Source organism: Aotus nancymaae, unplaced genomic scaffold, assembly GCF_030222135.1.
Source record: "Aotus nancymaae isolate 86718 unplaced genomic scaffold, 86718_ANA_hifiasm-v0.15.2.pri h1tg000014l, whole genome shotgun sequence".
In the NCBI taxonomy this organism is placed as follows: Eukaryota; Metazoa; Chordata; class Mammalia; order Primates; family Aotidae; genus Aotus; species Aotus nancymaae.
This window is the reverse complement of record NW_026988425.1, coordinates 91,320,546-91,345,676: the sequence shown is the minus strand read 5'-3', so window position 1 is coordinate 91,345,676 and position 25,131 is coordinate 91,320,546. Positions and strand designations below refer to the sequence as shown.

The following is a 25,131-nucleotide window of genomic DNA, read 5'->3' as shown; positions in this document are numbered from 1 at the left end:
TTCCACAGCATGGTATGTAACTTTATTTTTCTAGCATAATAATTTAAGTATTTACACACTGCACACTCACTGTTTTACACAGATATGTATTGATATATCTATGAACTACATCTAAAGGTTTCTTTGCAAAGACTGGACACACTGGGGAGGGGGTTTCCAAGCATAACAAAGAGGACAAAAAATGTTTCGAGTCTTTTAAAGACAGCCATGTGGAGCATCTGTGAAAACCAGTGTTCTCCCCCATTTTAAGCTCCCCCAGGAGACCTTTGAACGGCTTCAGCCTATCCACGTGTTGGTATGACCTGAAACTCTTCTAGCTAAGGTTTCAAGAACCAACATGTGCAAGCAGTATTTTCTCTAGAAATCTCAGAAAGCGAGAAAATAAACCTGGCCCTTTGGTAGAGAAATACTTGTACTTCTGAAAGTAATCTGTGGGAACTGTTTTACAGGATCACTGATTATAAGGGGAGAATAGCAAAATACACCATTATTAGTGATGCAGGGTGCTTTTAAGCATCACTTTCAGCTAAATGATATGGCAAAATAACCCAATCTTCTTTTCCCAACTATCAGTAAGGGTGGTTATTTTCCCTGAAAAGAGCAAAGGTATATTTTATTAATCATTTACACTCTAAACCCAGATCCTATAGAAATTTCTTCTATTACTTTTACTTCGCTTTCATACTATTTGCACAAAAATAGTGGTTAACGTATCCTCAGTATTTTTCCTCGCTTGTACTACTCAATTATAAAACATTATTAATTAACAATGGCTTCTGAATATGGTATATGGCTCCATAGGTGAACAAAAAAAGCCACAGTTCAGAGCTGATGGTGTACAACTTCCATAAAAGGAAGGCGGGTTTAGGTTTCAACTCTCTGCAGTTGAATCTCTATGAGTAAGAAGCAGAGTGCCTTCCTTATTTTCCCAGACTGTCCAATATTATTCTCTTATAAACACAAGGTAGAGGTTTGCCACCTCTACATGAATCCACAACTCCACGCTGTTACTGGATGGCACATCTAAATCTTTACAAAATGACATCTTCTTTCTCCTGCCAGCCTCGGCCTCTGGCAGTGTCACTGATCAACAGGACACGGCAAAAGTAATTACCTGGAGAACTAAAACTAAGCATAATCTTGGCCTAAACTACTACGGTATTTAAAGTTCATACCTTTTATTTCCATTTATGTAAACTTATCAATAAATTATTAAAGGACAAACTGTACCACTTCTTCTTGGAACCAAAGATGTACATCTAGACATAACAATAGAAACCTACCTATCTTGGAGTTAACTTTCTCAGACGACTGCTCCTGCCTTTTGCTGTTCTTTTCCTTTTGCAAGGGGGTGCCAACAATGGAAGAGGCAAGGAGAGATCTTACTTTATAGGAATTTCTCTGTTACAATGAGCAGCTCACTAAATCATATTCAACTACAGGTGTTAAGAGGGAGAGTACCTGACTTCAGAGACCACCTGGGGAGCACAACGCTTGGTTAACATAAATATCTGGATTAAGCAGTACCGAATTGGCCACACACTGAGTCAGGCCAAGGAAGCTTTTCTGTCATTGCCGCCCCACTTCGTTCCACTTTGCATGCAGACACATCAAAGACTGTGATGAAGATCATGGTATGGACGACAAGGAAGAATGGAAAACTTTGTGATGGAATCTGGGCCTGTACATTAGAGAAAGAACCTAACAAATCCCAGTTCTTTAGATCCATAAGGTGAGGTTGAGGAGGGCTTCCTGGAGGTGGAGACAGAGCTGTTTCTGGGCTCAACAGCCAATAAAAGGTTAAGAACAGGGGCTTGCTTCAGTCATATAAATAAAAAAAGAGCAAGGCATAATAATGACTAAATTTATAGTTTCATGTTTTAACACAGAATAATTAGGGAAAACTGCAATTTAAAAAGGGGCATGGGGGCCAGGTGCGGTGGCTCACGCCTGTAATCCCAGCAGTTTGGGAGGCTGAGGCGGGTGGATCACAAGGTCAAGAGATCGAGACCATCCTGGCCAAAACAGTGAAACCCTGTCTACTGAAAATACAAAAAAATTAGCTAGGCATGGTGGCATGCACCTGTGGTCCCAGCTACTCGGGAGGCTGAGGTGGAAGAATCGCTTGAACCCAGGAGGCAGAGGCTGCAGTGAGCCGAGATTGCACCACTGCACTCCAGCCTGGTGACAGAGCAAGACTCAGTCTCAAAAAAAAAGGTGGGGGGAGCATGGGATGAGAAAAAGTCTGGGAGTTACTGAGGTCTAGCAAGATGCCTGGAACTTGCCTACGAAACTGCAATCACTAGACCCTTTTTACCTACAAGAACAGCAGTTTCTATGGTTCAACCTAATATACCGTATGGGCTCAAATATATAACAATTAGAATTGAGAGTAATCATTACAGTAGTAATACCCTCCTGAAAAAGAAACAGTTGTTAGGAAGAGAGCTTCTTCAGATCAGTGTTTAAGAGTCAGAGCACCAGTAAGGGGGAGTTAATGATCCTTTCAAATGAAGTGAGGGCAGAAGGGTGAGAACATAGTTCAAAGGAACGAGGCAGCGCCACCGGAAGGTGGCGAGTAAAAGCTGCACACCGTGGCAAATCAGTAGCAACGGGAAAGGGCAGGAGGGTACAGCCAACAATAGCTACAAACAACAGGTCACCTTTAAAGGAAATGTTGTGTATGGGTGTCTGTGTATATGTACTATACATATTAACCAAGTACACACATAAATATTTAATATATAAAAAATAAAGTGCTTTCTAAGAGGCCCCTAGGCAGGGACATTATAAAACATTTCACAAAACTGCAAAACGAAATTGATACAATCAAAGAACACTACATCCAACATATGTGAAAACAGCCAAACACAATATGTACAATCTGGTGGGTGTCCCAGGACAAACGTCCTGTCATATACATGGTATATACATATATACTCTTTTACTCAATATATTATGACAATATATATTTTAAAATTTTGTTATAGACAAAAAATAAAAAACCAAAACAAAAGACAACCCCTACAAAAACACGATAAGGATCAAGCATGTGAGTCCTAGACTGACGGACAAATCGCTGCCTCCACGGGGAGTCCCATTGCCACTGCTGGGGAAAATGTGCCAGCGTTCCTTCCTCGGGTGCAGCGCCTCCACATCCTCCAAGGCACTGTGGGCCGCAGCGGTAAAGTTGGCATCACCAGTTGTGAGCAGGTCGAACACACAGGACTGGAAATAGATGTCCTTCACTGGCATCTTCTCATGGCATTGAGTGTTAGCAGTCTCCAGCGTGTAGCCAGGCCAGGCCTGCACCAAGGAAGTGCGAGGCAGGCTGTGTCCCAGGATGGCAGACACCTGGCCCTGCCCATCATCGATGCGTTCACTTACGGGGCAGCCGTTCATGCATAGCTGCAGGTCCTGGCTCTCCTCGTAGGACATGGCCAGGTCCTCAGGCATACGGATGGCAAGGGTCAGGTAGCGACCCACCTGCCGCACAAACACTGTGGTCCCTATATAGCGGGCGTGCATCTCCACATAGTGGCCACTCTCCCTCTCCACGATCCGCAGGCTCTTGGCATTGCCGTCCCCACCACTGGTGGTGCCATCCACAAAGGCGGCTGGCAGGTCATCTGTCACAGCTTGGTAGACTTTCTGATCTGTACACTCATGGTGGGCTTTGAAGATAATGGTGATCTGTGGGAAGGAACATGTACAGGGTTTAAGGGAATGGGAGGGAAGCAGAATGGGACAACCCTCTACAGCAAGAGCTCCCCTTTGTTTTGAAGTTAAGGCAGAATTTCCAAAATGGGCCCAACTGCTGGCACCTCAAAAATGATATCACTTTCAGAAAACATTTTTTAAAATTCCATATATTTAGAATTAAAATTTAACATAAATCCAGGGAATGTGCATCAAGAAAATACTGTTTTGCATCAAGAAAATACTGTTTTACTTTCCAGTGAGAGACAGAGAGAGAGAGTGAGTTGAGAGCAAGCAAGAGAGCAGTGTTGCTATTGGAATATAGGCGTTTCTTTTTTAAAGTGACAGGGTCACACTCTCTTACTCAGGGTCGAGTGCAGTGGCACATTCATAGCTCACTGCAACATTCAACTCCTGGGCTCAAAGAACTTTCTCACCTCAGCCTCCTGAGTACGTAGGACTACGGGCATACACCACCATGCCTGGCTGATTTAAAAAACTCTGTAGTGACAGGGTTGGTGGCGGAGGAGCAACAAAAGGTGAGGGTTCTGTGCTATGCTGCCCAGGCTGGCCTTGAACTCCTGGCCTCAAGCGATCCTCCCACTGTCATCCCCCAAAGTGCTGGGATTATAGGCAAAAGCCACCATGCCAGGCCAGATTATGGGCAATTTTTATTGATAATTTCTATCTTGTCTCCTTCCAAAGTTGGTAAGTCATGGCACAGCTGAGAAAAGAAAAAGGTTCCTTTCTTTTTTTTTTGAGATGGCGTCTCACTGTCACCCAGGCTGGAGTTCAGTGGTGTGATCTTGGCTCACTGCAACCTCCACCTCCTGGGTTCAAGCGATTCTCCTGTCTCAGCCTCCCCAGTAGCTGGGACTACTGGCACGTGCCACCATGCCCTGCTAACTTTTTGTATCTTTAGTAGACATGGGGTTTCCCCATGTTAGCCAGCATGGTCTCGATCTCCTGACCGCGTGATCCATCTGCTTCAGCCTCCCAAAGTGCTGGGATTACAGGTGTGAGCCACTGCGCCCAGCCAGAAAAAGGTTCCTTTCTAAGTTATTATGCAGAAACTTTAAGGGGCTTAATTAGCAATATACCTAACAGAATTTTTCTTTCTACAAAGATTCTTCATAGGACTGAAAAACCATATCCTATGACTCACCACTATAAACTTACTCATCAGAAATAGAGAAAGAGTTGAGGAGGGAGCACCCCAGTAACAACCACCACTCATGTGCCCCAGGAAAGATTTCTCTTTGTCCCTTAATCAAATGTTTCACATCACTGGCTAATCCCTGTAACAGGGAAATCACCTGGCAAATACAACTCCTAAGGACTGGCAGAGACTAAATACCCCAAACCTAGTTACAGCAAATGTTTTCCCAAACAGCACCATAGTCCCTTAACTCCTCAGAAATCTTTTCCCAGCCAACTCTCGATTCTCCACACTAGGCAAATAAATTCATCAAAGAAAAAAAATATCTAATAGTACAAAAGCCTCTCTTTTGTAAACTCATGTTCTTTCCTGCAGAATCCTTTAATTAGAACAGTTATTTAAAAACCTTGCACACCTTCACCTCCAGCATGTCCAACATCTCTGGGACAGGTGGTAGAGGGAAGACAGCTGAAGACAGGGGCTGCTGTGTCACACAAGATGGAGAAACTACTTCAAAGAAAAAAATAAGACTACATTTTGAAATTTGCATCATGGCTAGTAACTGAGGCAACAGAATTCTTTCTTCCTTCTTGAAAAAACAAAAAGTATCAGGTGACTTCAGTCAGGAGGAAGGTAGACAAGCCAAACACCCTATTAATTACTCTGGATGGAGGAAAACTTCTACCTCCTGCAAGGAAACTAATCAAAACAATAGACCCTTGTGAAAAAGGCCAGAAAATGCCCCCCGCCCCAACCCTCAAATTTATGTCTGAAGTTTTTCCCCAACTCGGCCAGCATTTGCTCACACTATTTAATTCCACATGTTCCCACTGGTGTTACTTGACTGGAATTTTCCAGCCATTTCATTTTACTTCAGCCAGTTATAAAGCCAGATCTGAACCAGCTGCACTGTAGCAACACTGGTTAAATTCATATCCGTTGTTTGCAGCTGCAACTAAAAGCCAGACAATGTACTATGAAAATGCTGGGTTTTCTCCCTTCCTAATTACCCCGAGCCACAACTTGATTTCACTACCAGCCTTCTCACATTTCAACACCTTCGTAACAAACCAAAGGAGGTGCATCAGACGTGATTTCAGGAAATTTGTTGTGCATCCAACCATAGGACCTTTCAGAGTGAATGGGGGTTTTGAGTTAGATATCTAACGGGACCATAAAATAGATTTATTTGGTGGCTCTAAAATCAGTTGACAAGCGTTTTTTTTTCTTTAAGGCATGCTGGGGTCCCTTGGAGATGAAAAGATTGATTCAAGAAAATTTTGCACCTGAAAAAGTTGAAAGTTAACAATACAGATAGTTAAAATAAGAGTTAGCAATATACTTTATACAATCACTATGCTCATTTTCACCTGTAACATCCACTCAAAGATTAAACAAACTCTTCAATAACAGCTAAGTAATTTGTCTTTCTAGTCTCACAAACCTAAAATTTAAGCCAACTTGATATTATTTGCAAGAACTAACTGCTGTTTTGTTCACCTTAGGAACAAAGAGGATTTATTTGTGTGGGCCAACAAAGCAAAGATACCCCATTCCAACAAGTTTTCAAAAAGCACGCCAGGGTCCATATTGAGATGGGTGGAATAGTTCCATATGTCTCACCAAGGCTGTTTTTTTCATTAAGTGCGTCAGTTCCAACTCAGGAACTCCAGGACTCATTTCAAATACCTCCCACATTATTGTCCTCTGCTATGCCAGTGACATTAACGTAACTCCTGCCTATCTAGAAGCTCAAAACAAAACCTGACTTCTGCTCTAGTATCTACACCTACGAAATATTCTAGTTAACCTAACAGATTTCTGTCTTTCCAATTTACTCGTAGTGATTTTCTCTGAGACAAGCAGATATTTCTCTTGTTGCTTCCCTACTGAGCAAGGTAATTCTCACACAGAGCATATGTACAGAATTATCCCTTGAATCAAAATGTTGAGGCTCAGGAACTGATTGCAAAGCATGAGTGGGTTTCCTGAGTAGTCCCCTGTAGTTTAAGTATGCACTGAACAGGTACCTAGAGATATAATCAATGAAAATGTAGAAAACACTGTGCAATAGTTTCACATGACTTAAGTTTTATAAAGCAATTTCATTCCTCATAACAGTTACAATATGAGCTTTTAAAAAGCAAGCACTCAGTCAATGAAGGGCAAGAAATTCATTTTCAGACTGTCTTTCTCTTCAGAAAAGCAAAAGTTATTCATTTTTAATTCTTACTTTAGAAAAAAGCACAATTTAATTTGAATTTTAAAAAAACACCAAACTTTTAATATTTCCAGCTAGCAGCCATTAGAACATAAAAAATGAATGTTCAAAATTGTACTCAAAAGCTCACATACAGATAATTTAAAAATGCTAGCTAAACTGCTTACTTTCCCCCTCTATGAACTAATCTGTATTCTGTCATAACTCAATTTGGCACATCTGTTCTATGCCACACCATTTATTATTGATAGATGGCACTTCTGTGCATTTAAAACATCAATGCCTTTTGTTAAACCTCCTCCACCCAGCCCCTCTTAGACAAACTACTCCAGTTCTTTTCATTCATTTTTAATGTTTCACTCCCTGAGATCTTCACCACCCACAAGGTTTATTAGGAAGAGAAAGACAGTAGCTACAAATCAACTTTCTACCTGAAACAGGCAACAAGAACTGAGGAAGGTTTGCTGTGAAATAATTTTAAGAGGCACCTGCCTCTCCTTTCCACCAGGAGAAAAAGAAAACATATTAAATGAAATGAGGTAGCCAACAAAGAGGGAAATACACAGGTACTGCCTCGCCAAGAGATAGAGAGATAGCTATCCAAGGCACAGCAACCTCGCAAAATGCTGCACACAGGTTTTAAAACAGCAGACTTCTCAAATGGCTGTGCACCTTAACTATTTCTGCATAATGCATTTTGGAAGAAACATACATTTATGTATTTAATCAGGCCATTTGGCACTGTGAGTGCAGAACTTTTCTGGAATCCTCAATATGAGAACTGGACTTTTAGAGAGAGAAACTCATCTCTGGGCTCTAGATTGGTCAGTCAGCTAAACTGAGATAGTCACAGAAATTAGCTTGAAACACATGGAAACATAATTTTGATATGCACCTGGTTAAAATTCTGCTATGTCAAAGAAGTCAATGAATTTTATTTCATGTAAGTAGCTGATGTGTCTACTTTGTCGTATCCTCTGGGTGCAATGATAGGTGGAAAAATAGCAGACTCTAAGGGAGAATAAGAACATGGTGCTTACACCCCCTTTTACCTTACACATGGTAACAGCATGCAGCCCCTACAATCAGTCTTCCCCACTGAACAAAAAAGAAACCATTCCAACAAGAGCACATGCTTTAAAGGAGAAAAAAATATATATGCTCTCTCTCTATTCCTAAAACACCCGAATTTTTCTTCCAAGGGTTAATTTTTCTAAATGTTAAGAATTCAGAGCCTAGGATGCTCTGAAGCACCTAAAGAAAGTAGAAGCCTTCATCTGATTTTATATAGGTGTGTACATATATAACATCCACATTATTATATTACTTATCTTTTTCTGTGTTGGTACTTATTTTTAATCTATATAATTGGTCAAGGACTGTGTGTATGTTTTATATTACTATCCATTTATGTCTACTTCTTTCAGATTTTTGCTTTATTGATGATACATTATTTGGTGCATAGATATTCAGGATAGCTAGTCTTCATTACAGAGTATATACTTCATCATTATCAAGTCCCATTCTTTGACTACTTTATTACTTTTTATCTTGAAATTGCAACTTGTTTTTTAATTAAAATGATCTGAAATGCTTTTCTCTAATACAAATTTGAATTTGTTTCTAATTCATTTACTTCTCTTCATGGATGTGCATTTTGGATCTTATTTATCTGTTTGCCATGCCAATTTTATTTATCTTTATTCTTTCCAATGTTTTCATATTTTTTTCTCCTGTTCATTTTACTCAATGTTCTCAAGTCTAACTTCCATAATTAAGTCTGTATTTTTGGTGATACCCATTAAAAGATGAGTGCTTCTAAAGTAAGTAGAAGCCTTTGAAGGCCCCTTTCTTTCAAGTGTCTTCCCTGGTCCCACTCTTCCCAACCTGCCAGAGTAATCTTGAAGTGTGAATCTTGGCTGGAGCAGAGGGACTCTGTCCAGACAGGGTGGCAACTGTCCCCTGGTTACATAAAAACTGGGGAGAACTGTCTCTCTCTCTCTCTCTCTCGAGGGGGTAAAAGAGGCATATTAATTTAGAATAACTCTTTCTGAACAATTTCATGCAAAACCAGGAGATTTTATATATGCCATATAAAAAAATATTAGGCTAGAAAATATTTGTTGTCATTGATAATTTTCCTTTAAAAATTATGAAAAAAAAACCTCTTAGGAAGCTATGAACTCAATGAACTGGAATGTAATTTTACAATCACCACTCAGCCTACGTATCAAATACCTTATAAAACAAATATCTACAGGAAGCTGAACTTAAGATCCATAAAAATACATTTTGTTAAACAATTTTATTGGACTAGGACAAGATACTAACAGTAAGACAGCACCTGTGTTTACAAGGTGAGTGGTAGATTACAACTCATAATGTGGACTCCTTTTAGGGCTTGAATGAGACTAAGAAATCTGCTACCTTCAAAAGAGGTATCTGTTTCTCTAGCCTCACGTCTCTTTCTACAGAGCTTTGAGCATTTACAGGATCCAGAGAAATGGAATGGACCAAACTTATTCTTCAGTGTTGCCCTAGGTAATAAATACATGCAGAAACACGGGCTGCCTTGGCTGCTGAAGGGGTACTTGGCAGCAGATGGAGAACGAAGAAACCAAACCAGAGTGGAAGGACACCCACAGCTGAAGGCTGCTAGGGTGGTCTGGAGAAGCAGCATCAAGCTCAGTAGCTAAAAAGGAGAGTGAAAGGGAAGCTGGCCCAGGAAGACACATAAAAGGAACAGGCACAAAAATGCTCGCTTCCCAAGAGTATTTCTGTACAATTAAGACAAGGAAGGCTGGAAGCATAAATAGGCGCAGAGATAGGCAAATTAGCCAACTTCCTTGTACAGACCAGAGCAACAACAGGGTGAGCATGAGGAAAGGTCTTTGTCCTGTAAGTGGAACCTCTCCCTTAGCTTGTCTGTTGTGTTCTGACTCTGCATTGTGAAGAGGCCAGCAAGTGCAGGAACTCACTATGGTCCTAGATATGAAGTCAGGCCTGTGTGGACAGTATTACAGGCCTAGGCTGCCACCTACTTCAGACTAGAGGCTAAAAATATTTTGAAAAGTGAGAGCCAGGGCTGGTGGCAGTAACTCTCAGCTGAATATGCGCTAGCATGTCTTGCCTTCAGGCATTCCCCCTCCTGGTGCAGAGGCGGCAGGGCTGCAGACCCGAGGCCCTGGTGGGACCTTAAGCAAATGCTTGGGCCTAGGTTTAGCACAGCTGTTTTCCAAACCGATGGGATTAGAAAACCACAGCCTCTTTGATCATTTTTCAGCTTTGGGAGGTGAGCAAAAAATGTAAAAGGGCTTTAAGGTCTTCACAATACACTCACTCTCTGTCACTTCTAGGTTCAATTTTAAGCTGCCAGGGCTTAAAAAAAAGAAAAGGCCCATGAGAACTCAGGAATGAGGTGGTTAGAAGTGGTCACTATGTATTTCAAGAAGTCAGTTAACTGAAATGCTACAAAGCAGTATCTTTATCTCTGCATTTTCCTTGGGCTGGGAGAAGACCTCAGTACCATGTAAAAGCACATGCATGTACATCTGTGCATGCACACACATGCCTTAAAAGGAAACAGTAAACTTTGACCCCTATTTCAGGAGCACATGGAGAGCAGATGAGGAGTTTTAGATGCTGTGATGTCAATTCTATCCACAGTATACACGCTATGTCCCAACATGAAAGAACCCCATGTTCTTTTGGCTCCAACTCTTAACTGGGGCATAAAAAACTCCTTTCTCCATAGAATCAGTTTCAACTATACTTTTTAGACCTAACAGCTCTGTAATTTCATTGCAAGGCTGTCCAGTTAAAGTCTGTAACTTAAATGTATGTTAGTTTTTAAGTTATCACTTACTGACAAGTTGGCCAGCTTCCTTGTCAGTCTGAAAAGTCCTTAAGTTACCCCACCCACAAGAACACAAAATTCAAAGCAGTGGAAGAGCAAGTTCTACTGCAGTCAAAACAAATAAAGACAAAATGGGTAAGGTAGCAGCTTCCATTGTTCAACACTGTAGGTAACTTTTTACATGCCGCATTCCACACGGGCAGAAACTGTTTGGTTAGCATTAATTGAAGCCAACAAAAAAAGGATCAACCATCCAATGTTTCCTTCTCGCCCCTTCCCCTCAAAATGTTGACTCAAAAAGAAAATTTAACCAGGCAGAGAGAGACATTTGGAAATGTGACAGAAAAACAAGTTCTAACTCTCAGCTGTGTATCAGACTTGGCCTCATGCCTCTGGTTTAAACTATGGAAGAGTGTGGGTTTGTTTTAAAGCAGTAGAGGCCCACAGCACCCTCATGCAATCTTGCCTGGCTCATACAGGGACAGGCGCTGGGTTAATTTCACTTACAAATGGGAGGTTCTGAAGGTCTCTTCCTACTTCCAAACCACATTTGGGACAGAGGGAGCATAGTCAGGGAGATTAGAAAGATGATAAAAGACTCATTATCGAGAGTTTTTAGTGTGCATGGATGAAATAAAGGCTTACCTTGTTTGAAAAGTTTAGCATAAAAAATAGCTAGGTAGCTCATTTATCTTACAAAATGATTTTTCAGACTTATAGGTTCATCACACAGCTAGTAATTTCCCCATCTTTCTCTCCTTCCTCTCCCCACGTGTACTCTGGAAACTTTTTACCTCCAGGCAATTTACTGAAGTGATATAAAGCAAAGTTGAGTACTTCCTGGGCCTAAGACCTTATAATCCACTATGCACAAGGGCTACGTGGGAAATAGAAAGGGACAAATATGAACACTGGCACCTGGAACTACAGATAATTTCTGTTCTTCTGAAAACCTGGCTTTTACTGTTTCAATATTGTTTCTACAAAAAAAAAAAAAAAATTCAAAGAGAGTAAAAATAGCTAACATGAGAGTTTTAAGATGAGACGAGACTCTGGAAAATGAATTTAAGAACGGATGCCTGCGATAGTCAAATTCTAGAAAGCTTTTTGGTATAACATCAAAGATCAGCAGCTTTTCAAAGGAGGGAGCCAGATTGTATGCGGGTGAGGAAATACGAGCATTCTTACTGTGGGAGGTGGAGACTGTGCCAAATCCCAGGAGTAAAGACAATGATTTGGCAAGGAGGGTGTTAGCGTGGGACGAACCTTTGCAGCAGCCCACTCTCCTGACCCTTCTTGACACCCCTGCCAACTTGCTAAATGAGTAACATGAATTGGAACCAGCTTGTCAATGTGGTTCACCCCAATGTTCCACAAAGAAACCCTGAAAACACTGGGTTTACACACAAACCCCATGCTTTCCCACCGACTGTTGTAAATTTTAGTTATGTGCTTAGACTGAGGCAAAGGCTGCATTCACCTCTACATCTCCCACAGTGGGCCCTTTAGTACCTTCTGTTTCAAATACTGCACCAAATTAACCATATAATTATCAGAATACGATTATCAGAGAAATGATTACATTAAGCAGGGAGCAGTAACTGCAAAATCCTTTCCCACCTGTTCCCAATATGCTTCAACCAGTCAGAACTTCTTAGTATCTTTGTAAAGCAAGGAGGATCACAATAAGGAGCAAATCTCAAAGAGGTGGCAGGAATTACCAATGCAACAATATAATCGTAACAAAAAAAAGAGCAATCTCAGATTATAAAGATTAGTTACAATGTATCACCAAGACAGTTGTGGTTTCCTTGTGGAGGGAAAGTGGTCTATATTCCCCCAAAAAATATACCATGCATCCCCCTCTTTGTAACACTGCATGCAAGAACAGTATCCCTAGATTCAAAACACAGACCTATCAATGGAAGGAGCAAATCCCTTAGTCCAGAAAAATAATGATAACCACTATGTAGCTCACATGGTTTCCATAAAGATGCTAAAAACATAACGGGTTGCAAAAACTTGGCTACAATAAATGTACTAGGTCTGGGGTCAACAGAGGACAGATTTCTAAAAGTTTATGCAGAGATATACTTAAAATGACAGCTGAAAGACTTTGCAATGCAGGCATGTCTGGTTATGATTTTTTAACCAACAAAGAATGACCCAGAACACTGGTTTACATGCCCACATGCTGTTGTAGAACAGTAACTACATGCTAAGGGGCACCAGAAAGCAGGAGACCTACCTCATGCTCTAGAAGCCTACAAGGTAATGGTGTTTCTTAGAGTGGAAAACTGTGGGTTATAGTTTGAAGAAGACATTAATCAAGAGCAAATCAAACTAAGTCTTTCTACATCTCTAGTATCATCAACCAGTGGAAATTTTCAAGAAGTCCCAAGAAAGTAGCTACAGAATTTGAAATTCAGAGGTAAGTTTGGAATTTAAACTGTATCCATATACCTGATGGGCAGGGTATGCTACTATGCTTTGGACAGGTGGTGAGTGCTGCCCATAGGATTACCAGGAGCCCTTGGCAGCACCAAAAACATACAAGATAGGCACCTTAGATCATCCGCCCAACTGGCCAACAGTCATCAGGCTTGGTCAAGTACAATGAGCACAACCCTTTCTCAAATACAAATGCCTTAAGGTAAACCACCTTCTCTCACTCAAGGGTGAGGCACAGTAAAATGTGTAGAAAAGTTCTGCAATAGGACCTGTTGTCACCCTTAGTCTCTGCTCCTACTTTTTATTTTGTGTTACTGAGGTGGAAGGATAGAATAAGAAAGCAAGAGTGGTGAAAAAGGATAAAATCATGTTAAAACAAAAGGAAAAATAAAGCGAAGGCATTCAAACTACTTGACTACTTGTACAAAAATAATTACTAAAAACATTTCCATTGTTTAGGTGTGCCACTTAATAATAAATCAATTTCTGAACTGTTTTTGAAAAAGGACTAATTTTGAATTCCCTGGAGACTTGCAATTTTAATATATGCTACTGGGAATACATTTGCAAAGTGCAGAATCTTTCATAAAAAAAGAATTTAACCCCCAATCACCTTCTGTGATCATGGCATATAGATTCTTATTGAACCCACTTAAACAGGGATATGAAGATCCACGGAATGAATGAAACAAGAGTGAGACTGAGAGGTTGCAAAAATAACATGGAAGAAGTCAAGTATCCTCACAGACAGACGATCTGGTTTCTCTTGAGTGTGTGAGGCACAGGACCACTACTGACACATGCCCTTTCTGGAGCCTGTGAAGGGTGGGCTACCTCCTTCTGCAAAACAAAACCTGCCTTTCTTCTCAGTGTAGCTAACTTTGCCAGTTCAGAGCCTGTCCCTCTCATCTCATTCTGAGTGCCTGCATGCCTGCAGCCGCCTCTCACAGCCAAAGGTGGGAAAGATGGCCCAGAGCTGATGTGGATGTCAGCCGAAGTGTGTCTGTGTGCCAGACACCCCTGCGGCCTCCAGGGTGGAGAGATGAAAAACCAGCTTTGGCTTCCCCTTCAGAAACACACCTACCTGGCAAGGTAGCCAACTGCCACAGGCTCTTCCAAAGAGAGGGAGGCCGGCAGAGGGCAAAACTAAAAACACAGAGGCCTTAAGAAAGCATACCTGTGCACGCCATGACCAGCTGGAAAACAAGCCCTACCTTTCCCAGGGAAGTGGAGGAGAGGGCCATGGTGGGGAAAAAACAGTAGACAGGGAAGATGAGGGAACATCACTGAGCACTGCAGGCCTGTCTGCCTTCAACTCACTGCTTGCCATGTAGAAAAAAAGAAAAGGCTTAGCTAATATATGGCCCCAGATGACTTCATTTTATTTTATGGTGTTTAGATTTTTCCCCCACTTTGCCTTTTTGTGATGAGGAAAAGGGTGGTACTTAGGAACAGGCAGAGCTCACAAAGTTGGGGTTGAAGATGGCTTGCTCAAGAGGCCAGGTTCCCAGGACTGAGCCTCATTAAGCAAAATACCCTAGGGTCTAGTGCTTCGGTGCAGTGTTAAAGGTAGCGGAATGAATGGATGTTTACAAAAATTTCAGTATCACAGCTGGTCAGCTAGCCAATGACATCATCAGTCAGTCTCTCAATCTAGAGGCACTGAACACGTGGGTCATTAAAAATGCCTGACCACACAAGGATGGTCTGGGATCTACCTACAAGGCACAGTACTAGGTTACCCAATAACTGGTCTATGCACGTGCTTAAGTTCTCAGTAAAGCTGGGATTCCCATGAAAAAGTTTTTCAAAAGATTTTTTAAAGAAAGTATTGTAGTAGACATCAAGGGAAAATTTCAGAACTCGTTTAGAACTTATAAGCACTTTGTGCCTCTTACTGTTTTTATTTTTATTACCACCATTTTTTTGTGCTTAAGGTTTTTAAAGATTTTATTTTGCCCTGGGTGAGTAAAAGGAATTGTATTGCAAGCTTTTAGGCCTTTCTTTGGTTTCACCAGCACAGGTCATACTAGAATTGAGACAGGTCTTCAAGAGTAACCTTCCAGATGCTTATGAGGCTTTGGAGAGAGTTAAGAAAAGAAGGGGCATGGGAGCCAAACGCAACAACTCCTAGAGGTCATGAAATGAAGCTACAGAGTAGTCTGCTGCTGGACAGCATGGTCACCAGATGTGGAAAAATACTTTCCAATTGTGCAATTAAAGACCAAGCATTCTCATCATCTACTTGAATTTATGTCAGAGGACCACTTTCTCCAACTTTTTTCGAATGGATAAAACCTTTGATCCTTATTCCAAACTGAGGGAGAAAACAAGATTGTACTTTTAATTTATTTGTTAAAAATTACAACAGATTCAACTGAAATAAAATGATCTTAAATACTCAGTGTAAACTGTTCCATTTATATAATAGCAATATTCATAAGGTTATTCCCCACATATTTTCACCATAATCAGTAACAATAGAATTTTGAAAGACTGAATAACAAACAAGTGACACGACTGGATGGAAGGCATGGAGAATAAAATTTGAATACTGGTTCTTGTGAAGAGAACCAGTATTTCCCCACGTACAAGCTCTGATTAATCTCTATAGTTTTGTTTGAAGGTTACTCTGCCAAACCCTCAATTATTTGCACAACTGATGACTTTTTCCATTCCCAGTGGACTGCCTTCTTTCAGTTACCCAAAGACTATTCCCAGGTTTCATGTGCCATATGACTCTGCAGCAATGATGGATTTGGGGCCATGTTTCTCTTATGAGTTCATAATTCTATAACTTTATATATGACTTATAGCAAATGCATATTGAGATATTTATAGAAAAAATGATTTGCATACATACAAAAACCAGAGAGAAAAGTTTATTTTGAGATGTAGAATTAGGTAAGGCAAAAGGCAAGCTTGAGCTTTTACTGAGAGTTGAAGTATAAACATTTTGGAGTTCCCCTAAGATGTCTAGACCAGTGTAACAGTAGTCTTTGTTTAGGGCAATGACTTCTAATCTTAAATTTGTGACACCCCAGGGTGTCTCCAGATATCTCCCAAGGTGTTGTAAAATTTCCCCCACAACTGCCAAGTAAAATAACTTCAATTCATTTAAAAAGTATGCCACACGTTTGGACGCAAGGGAGGGCGTCCTGGAATCAAGAGAACAGGCATAAGTATTTCAAAAGCTTGAGCCTTGTCAATTACATTTAAAAAATCTAAACCAATTTTTGAATAGATACAATAAATGCAGGAAATAAAGCAAGAAGAGATGGTCTACACACGTGGTTTTGTGGTTGGGGAAGACAGGGAAGGAGGTGGTTAGTTGGGACACTAGTTTAGTGGAAAACCCTTTTGACTTTACTTACTAATGGTTGAATTAGCACTGACTGCCAATTAGAAACCCAGTTCATAGGTCATCTCTACCTACTTGCACTAAACACTGGTGCCTTGAAGTTGGTTTCAAAGACCTCTGTACAGTATTAGTTTCTTTGAAACAAATGAACACAGACCATAGAAAGTGGCAGCTAAGCATGGTAAGCTTAATTTTGTCAGTATTTCCCTTAGCTTCTGACTGAAACCGTTAACCTGAGGCCCTGGGATTACACACAGGTTACACATCACTGCTCTGCAGTATCTAATTCTTAACCTCCTTGGCCATTAAGAGGTTAGTAACTAAAACACCACTGTGGGTTTACCACTGGGAAGTTGGCTTATTGCATTATGTTTTACTATAGCTTCCAAATATCCAATAAAATATATTTCCTGATAGGTCAGTGCCTCAGGCCTCACGGCTTTCTTTATTCAGAACACACACTTCAATCATCTGATAAATCTGAACTTGGATTTCTTCAAGAAGAGTCACATACGTATACACTCAAAAAAAGACATCGCTGAAAAAAAGCATATTTTTTTTTATTAGACAGGCCTGCCTTTTTCTAACCTGGAGAACTCAATTTTACTGTTTACTTTTTATTCTTCATATCACTGTCTATTTAAAATTAGAACTACATTTACATTCCAGTGAGAAATTCCTTACTAAATAATTTTTACTTAACCCTTTATCAACTGTTAATTGCTCTCCAAAAAGAAGTTTTTTAAACTAATCCCTTTATAGCACATTTCAAAAGTTATCTGAAGAATCAAACATCTGAAAATTGAGTAGGGAGAGGGAAAAAAGAAAGTATACTTGCCTTATTTGTAGCAGTAGCACTGGATCCAGGGACCACAGGCACATTTGTCACTTGAACTGAAAGATAATTATTATCTATGAGTGGCCAGGCCCCTTCCACTTTGCATGTCTGGAAGTGATCCTTGAAAGTTCTGAGGTGAGGATCTCCAAATAAGCCACAAAAAAGGTAATTGGGAGGGTTCTGGTCCCCCCTCCTGTGTTCCCTGACTCCAGCATGGCTATGATAGTTGCAAGGATCATGGGTCACTTCGGGGTTGGTAGAGGATGTGGGTCCATCCTTGGAACAATTCCTCTGGCTCATGAGGTCACTGATACCCAACACGGCAGAATGGTATACCAGGTTGCCACGGCAGGCTTTTGAAGTTCGCTGGGTGCAGCCAGCATAGGCACGCAGGGCCTTGCAAAACTCAGAGTCAAAGCTGTCAACGGCAGAGTTCAGGTGAGAAGTTAGGGACACAAAGTCTGTGGTACATTTCTGAATTCGACATTGGGTTGGCTGTTGGCAGTCACCTATAGGAAAGAAGATAAGACCAAACATTTGTAAACTATTCATAACTTCCTGAGCTACATGAGAAAATGACACTGTTCTTTGGGAACTGTTTGTTCTATTTTACATACTGTACTCCTACTTTAAGAAGCCTTCAGAAATAGGGTTTCATTGTGCTCCTGTGCCTCTCTCAAATTAAGCCACTGGAAGAAAAACTGTATGTAATTAGTTAACTTAAAACATTAATGCATGAGCCACTGTGAGTGAACATGAGTCTAGTCCAGTGTTTATAGGTTGAGATTATAAGGGAATAGTCAATAAAATATTTTATCATTATTGCTATTTGTTTATAGGTTTTGGAAAAGATTTCTCTACTCTAAGGTTACGCCAAAAACATGAACATTGTTTTGATTTTCAAAATTGCCTAACTTGCTTCAGAAAGTATTGTAAAAGCAGCACTAAGCACAAAACCATGGTTCAAACCTCCACATCTCAGGAAGGTGTAAAATCCTAAATTATAGTATAAGTAGTTAAAACACCTTTACTTGATTTACCTGTATGGCTACAGAATAAGAACATCAAGAAAAAAAACATCCAAGTACTGTCATTCTACTTCTCCTGAGGCATGTTTACCAAGAAACTATAAATAAACTGGCACAATTTCCTAATTTCAACAAAATGTAAACGCTCTAAGAAGGAAAAAAAAAAGATTCATTTCACCAAGCTATATATTTACTCTTTCCTTACCATCTGTATCTCCATTACCCTAGGATCCCAGCTCCCAAGCAAATCACAAGTAAAAGCACACTAAATAAAAACAAGTGATACAAACATTATGAAAAAGCAAAGTATTACTGTACTATTAGTTTAAAAAAATCAATTTCCACGTGATGCTTTTTAACGTTAGGTTCTCAAACAGAAACTTGCAAAATCTCCTAAAGCACAAAAAGCATAAGAACTGCCAATATTAGGTCAGTTGTGTGCCCAAATAATTTAATATTCTGTTCCATAAAATGGAAACAGACTTATTCAAAAGAGACACTGTTCTTTATCATCAACTGCAAATTTTCTATAAATGAACTGTAATACATATGTGTGTTACATAAAATTCTTTATAGGTCTTTAAACTATGGAGAATGTCTCTTAATCTCTAAGTCTTAGGGTCCTCATCAGAGAAATGAGGAAGTTATTCTAAGATGAACTTTGTGATCTTTCTAGACAGCAAGTATCTTATAATTTGTATTCTGGATAGGGGAAAAAATTCAGGGCCAGTAGATTATTATTAAATATATAATTATTTCAAGATGTGGATGTGATAAACTTTAGGATGATATCAAGATTTAGGGAACTTCATCTGATGAAGATTTAAAATTAAGCCTAATATTGTCTTAGAAAGCTATTTTAACATTTTTCAGTAGCAAACTGCTCTTAAATCTGAATTTATTAGCCTGTAATCTATTTCTAGCTTTAGCTGGAAGAAACAGGTGGAAAGAGACAACTTCTGAAGACAACTCTGTCACCATTTTTAAATTTGAAAAACCAAAAAGGGGAAAATATTATGTAGTCTAGACTTGATATTCACTTTAACCTAAGTAAAAGATGAAAACATTTTAACACGTTGGAGCTATGGATTTACAGCAATCATCAAATCATACTTTCAAAAAAGTTACAAACACATCTTTGTGTGTAATCTATTTTTTTGCTCAGTCCAAAGCTGATAAAAGTAGCTCCAGTATTTACAGAATTCCTCTTTCCAAAGCAGATCAAATCACTTTCAGCTATTTTTTTTTCCACTAGAATCCAAATCAAACCAAAACAGAAATCAACCAACTAAACAACCCCAAAAGGCGTTAAAGCCATTTTGCAGACGGAAAAACCAAGGCAAAGGGATATTAAAGGGCTCGTTCTGGCGGAATTATAAAACAGCTAGCATTATTAAGCCAGAACGTGGTGCCTTCCCTCAAAACTTGTTGTTCTTCCATCACAGGTCATGTCTCCTTTTATTTCCTAACTCTAATGACAGTACTTGATGGCTAAAAAAAGACTTAAGTAGCTACTGTACTTTTTTTTCTTTTAAAATCAGATACATGGAAAGCAAGAAAATAAAGACAGGGCCAAGATCTCAGTAATGAAGAGCTCTTAAGACTGCAGACTGTAGATAAATGACAGCACAAGAACTTCCCGCTAAACTTGCAGTGCCTATTTGTTCTTTTTATGGTCTATAAAATCTGTTCGAGCATATGTTTATTTATAATTATTTCAAATAGTCATAAAATATCAAAAGTAAGAACAGTATGGAAATGCAGATGGAATCGTTCAGAAGGGAATAAAAGCAGAATTTAGATTCCTAGCTCCCTTTTCATACCTTCCTCATTATTCCCCAAAACCTTCCCTTTTTCATAGCAGGTTGGTGCTGACTGATTAAAGAAATCTCAAATCAAACAGATCTCCTTAGCTTTTTTTTTGCTTTGGATAAGGCTTTCAACAGCCTTTTGCTACAGAGATGAGGGGAGGGAAGAGGGCTAGAGAGAAAGTGCGTTTGGGTCAGCATTTTCAGCTTCATTGCGGGCTCCTGTATAATGACTAATTTGCAGCATACACCCAGAAATATCCAGGCTTCATGAATTTATAATGACAATGCACACTTTGCCTGTTACAGGCAGTAAAGTAAACCTCCTGTCAAAATGCCAGGACAATGCGGAGCAGAAACAATCTCAAGGATGTAGCCAAGAAGGCCATGAAGTGTATGAGTAAGCAAGTAACCCCCATACTGGATCTCCATTCGGGAATTACAGAGGTTTGCTAAAAAAAAAAAAAAAAAAAAAAAAAAAAAAAGTGCAACTAAAAGTACTCTTTTTATACTCCTCCAAGGGCAGAATTAAAACTCTTCACTCTTTAGTTATAGATTTCTCTATTTTGGGGACAGACCATCCGTGCAGTGTGACAGTATTTTCAACATTTGTGGGTCTAGAGCTTTTATTTTATCATTTTTTAATGAATCAGACATAAAGACCTCACCATCCAAGACAGTTTCCTTAATACCAGGACTACATGTGAGAATTTGCAGCACATCGCCAGTGTGTAATAAAGGAAATGAGATATGCTGAAGGTGAATTAAGTGAAATGTGGAGCCATATGGGGTGCTGAGGCAAATGATAAGGATCCAGGCATAAAACATACAGTAGTCCATCTGCAAAGAGCACTAGCTCTCTTGGTAGGCTGCCTTCTCTGAGAAACACCCCGGGCATTTAAGTAGCACCACTCTTCAAAGAAATCTCTCAAAAGTAGCGTTCTTTTCCTTAACCAGATAAATTGCTTCAACAAGTTGTCCATAGAGATCACTCACCACATTATGTTGGGTTGAATTTAACGGTGACTTAAATGAGGACACATGAAGATACTAAGAGCTTCACATTCCAAATTTTTCAACTAAGACACCCTACTTTTCTAAACCTTTAAGCCAACCTCGTATGCCTTTCACAGCCAGCATAGAAATCTTCGAGGACCACATTCCAATCCTGTCACAGGATCCTATGGCAACTACGGGAAACAATATTCAAGCAGCCAAAGGGGACAGAGTCCCCCAGCACAATTTCCATTTCATGAAACGTACATTTTGGTATTATGGACACACATTTTTCACACAAAACACTCCAGAATATATCTTTTAATATGTCAAGAAAAATCTTCCATGTAACTACATGCAGTTTGACACTACTTTCTAAGGTTGTTACTAATCGAAAGCCGTAATCATTCTAAAACTTTCTATTACCCCCCCTTTTTCTTTTATTAAGTCGTCAGTCTTTTCCCTAATTGATGGTGTTAAAAAGCAACTATTACATCACAATGCAAAGCTATGCAAAGTAAATTAAGTCCTCTCAAATGCCACATTCCCCCCACCCATTACTTAAAAGACCTCCCTGATTTTTAGCTCTGCGGGTGTGGTTTAATAAATCAAGTAAAAATTACTCCGCAAAGTTGGATGACATTGAAGTTCAGGATTCTCCGGATCAGAACATTGTGAAGTGTCATATACAGGACAAAAAGCTCTTGAAGGAAAATAAACTTATCTAATGCTCTGTTCTCAAGACTAAAAGACACTTTCCCTTTCAACCTTAGCATTAAGAAAATTCTTTGTCTAGGCAAACTCCTAAAAGAAAATAGTGTGAAGATCGTCCTGGATTTTCATGAAACGCTTTTTTAAAAAGAAAAATAGATATCATAAGGTAGAAGGGTCATCTGCAGGCTTACTTCCCTAAGAACATATTCCTCGAGGCTGGGGCAGCGCCGACCTCCAGAAGGCAGCATGATTATCTGTCAACCCCTCATGGAGCCCAAAGACACCCGGCAAGCCACAAAGCTTTTCCAGGGAGGCTGACCGCTGAATTAAAAGCAGCTTTTGCCAAAACTAAAGAAATCCCTGGTCGAAAAAGTTAACGTTACTTCGAGATTAACTCCCAGGTTTGCAAACTCTGGTGAAAATCTTTCCATCTGGTGCGCTTCCTTCGCCTCGCCGCCACCCCCAACTCCAGAAAAGCAGCACAAGGCTCCTTGTCTCCCTCCGAGGCGGCTGCGGTGGCGGAAACCTGATCCGAGCCTGACTTTCAGTAAACACCAGCGCTGAGAGCAATAAAGCATCCGGAACATTTGTTTCGGGCGCGCGGACCCCGCCCGCTAAACGTTTGATAAACGGCTGTTGGACGGGAGATCTGTCAGCGGTCCGAGCCAAAGACAGGGAGGGTGGGGAGAGGGCTCGTCTCCGCGCCCCGCGGCCGCCCGATGGGCGGCTGCGTTCCAGTCGCCGGGAGCCTGGTTGAGGTGAGGTGCGTGTCACGGGCTCGGGAGGCCTTTCCCGTTGCGCCATGCCGCCCTTCCGCCCCGGCGAGCGCCTTCGAGACCTGCAGCTGTTTGGGAACAAAGCCCTCGGCCCCGGGGCTGGCTCCCCTCGCGCGCTCCCGTCCTACCTGCGTGGAGCAGCCCGAGGCTGAGTAGTAGCAGCAACAGCAGCTCCAGCGGCGGCGGGCAGAGCCCGGGGCGGCGGCGCTGCTCAACCTCGGCGGCGGCGGCGCAGGAAGGTGCTGCTCTCAAGCCCATGCCCGTCCATGCAGGTCTCGTGGGCTCCGGCGAGGGCGGCGGCGCGGGCGCCGTGGCGTGTCTGGGCCCCTGGCTGCTGCATGGGCCGAGGGGCGCGCCTCGCTTCCTCTTCTTCCTCCTTTAGGCCCGTGTAGCAGATGGGCCGCCACCACCACCGCAGCAAGCAGTGCGCCGCAGGCGCAGCCAGTCGGCGGCGGCAGCAACGGGGCGCAGGGACATCGTGGTGGCGGGGAGGGAAAGAAGGGCAGAAGAGAAGACACAAAGACCGTGAGCGACTGCTGAGACGAGTCCCGAGCGCGCGGGGACTCCAGCCCCAGCCAGCGTGGGTTCGGCGGGCGTGGACCTCCGAGCAGCTCGCGCAGCCCTAGCAAGCAGCCCGCCGGCGGCCCGGATATCTGCGCGGCAGTCCTCGCGGTCAATCAATCTCAGTCCCGCACTGCCGTCCCGCCCCGCCCTGTGCCCGCCTATCCGCGCTGCCATGATCGCCCTCCCCCGCGCCGCGCCCCTCCCTTCCTCTCCATTGGCTGGGGTCGCATGTCCGCCTGGCTCAGCCTGCCAATCGCAGGACCCAGGGGGCCCGGCGCCCCGCCCACTCAGTGTAATTCGAGTTCCGGGTCTATCGACTGCAAGTTCTCTCTCCTGCGCCGCAACCTTCCTCTTGCTCCCTTTCCTCTCCCGTCTGCCCTCTTCCGTGATTTACTGTTTCCTTGCGCCCAGTAGAAATGGGCGACCGCCACTCACTCTTGCCGGCGTTACAAAGGTACCGGCCTTTGACCTCTCCTTGAATTATTGTGATCGGACTTTTTTTTTTTAAAATTTAATCACCCCTCCCCGCCCTGGCCCTGCCAGTTTCAGCTCCACCTCCTTGGAGGAAGCTGGCGCTTTTACCGAGCGCCGGGCGGCAGGTCACCTTTCAGCCAATCACATCTGCGGAACCGCGTTCCGAGCAGCTTGCGAGAGTCTGGTAAAGTAAGCTCGGGCGGTGTTGGAAATCTGAATGTCACCCGCGGTCCGGGGCAGATAGGACGGGCTGGGAAGGTACCTGCGAACTCCTGGAGTAATTCGCTGGCAGCTGCGCGAGGCTCAGGTGTTCTAGTTTTTTTGACATTTCCCTTCCTGAAAGCCGCAAAGGAGAGGTCTAAGAGTGGGCGGACTTAAACGTTCTGTTACAGTGTAATTAATGAGACTGGTGCGTTTTTATGCAGTGTAATTATGCCACGATTTGTTGTTGCTCAGTGGCTTTTCCACAAATTTCTACAGATTAATTCAATGGCAGGTCACTTTCTCCTTTTATGATCGGATGGGTCCAAAAGTGAGGAAAAAGACAATTGTCTGCACAGAAAGAAGCTACCAAGTGGAGACAAAAGCAGTCATGAGATTGATGATAGAGTTCAATTTGTTATCAGTAGGTGTGAAGTGGTATCTAATCTCAAGAATGACCTCAAGGCTGAGAGACACTTGATACTGCCCTCGCCTTAGCTGTTCCCCCAACAGCTTGGCTGCCATTTAAAATCCACTAACACCCAAATCGTTGCTGGCAACTCTACCCGCTACATTACTCAGAATCTCTAATTAGGAATTTCATATCAACCACGGACATGTTGATATTCCATACATGTTTAAATGTACTAATCAATGGACTAGGATAATTGAGGGGCAAACCTTCGGTCTCACCAGCTCACTCAGACACATTGTGAATTGCTCAAACCACTAGATCCCTAATCAAGAATGCCTATCTGTTTTTACTGTAACTTTTCATTACTTACTTATTACATACTATGATGACTCAAGGGGTAAACACACCTTTCACTACCCACGATATAATCCAAGCCTTGTGTATATCCATAATATGCTTAATAATAGCTTCACAGTTGCCTGGAGAAATGACTTTTGGGGAGGAAGGTACATGCCATTTTTAGATAATGCTGCGGACTAAATATTATTAGAGCAAAAATTTACCATCTTG

The 25,131-nt window shown here is 41.6% G+C and overlaps 1 protein-coding gene and 1 pseudogene across 1 annotated transcript; both read right to left on the bottom strand.

The window, feature by feature from the left end:
- LOC105729986 (tRNA-dihydrouridine(16/17) synthase [NAD(P)(+)]-like) overlaps positions 1-1,633 on the bottom strand; it is a 33,412-nt pseudogene extending 31,779 nt beyond the window's left edge.
- On the bottom strand, positions 1-23,180 carry RGMB (repulsive guidance molecule BMP co-receptor b). Its single transcript, XM_012470989.2, has 3 exons — positions 23,036-23,180; positions 17,586-18,094; positions 1-3,693 (listed from the first exon to the last, which is right to left on the bottom strand). The coding sequence occupies exons 1-3, from the start codon at positions 23,163-23,165 to the stop codon at positions 3,025-3,027; spliced, it is 1,308 nt and encodes a 435-aa protein (XP_012326412.2). The 5' UTR covers positions 23,166-23,180; the 3' UTR covers positions 1-3,024.
- Between the last annotated feature and the right edge of the window lie 1,951 nt (positions 23,181-25,131).

Bases quoted from the DNA above. Each gene is read 5' to 3' on its own strand.
- RGMB (XM_012470989.2), bottom strand. From the start codon at position 23,165: ATGGGCTTGAGAGCAGCACCTTCCTGCGCCGCCGCCGCCGAGGTTGAG. The intron at 18,095-23,035 runs GTAGGACGGGAG...TCTTTCCTATAG, and splicing joins CCTCGGGCTGCTCCACGCAG to GTGACTGCCAACAGCCAACC. The intron at 3,694-17,585 runs GCAAGTATACTT...TCCTTCCCACAG, and splicing joins GTGCTACTGCTACAAATAAG to ATCACCATTATCTTCAAAGC.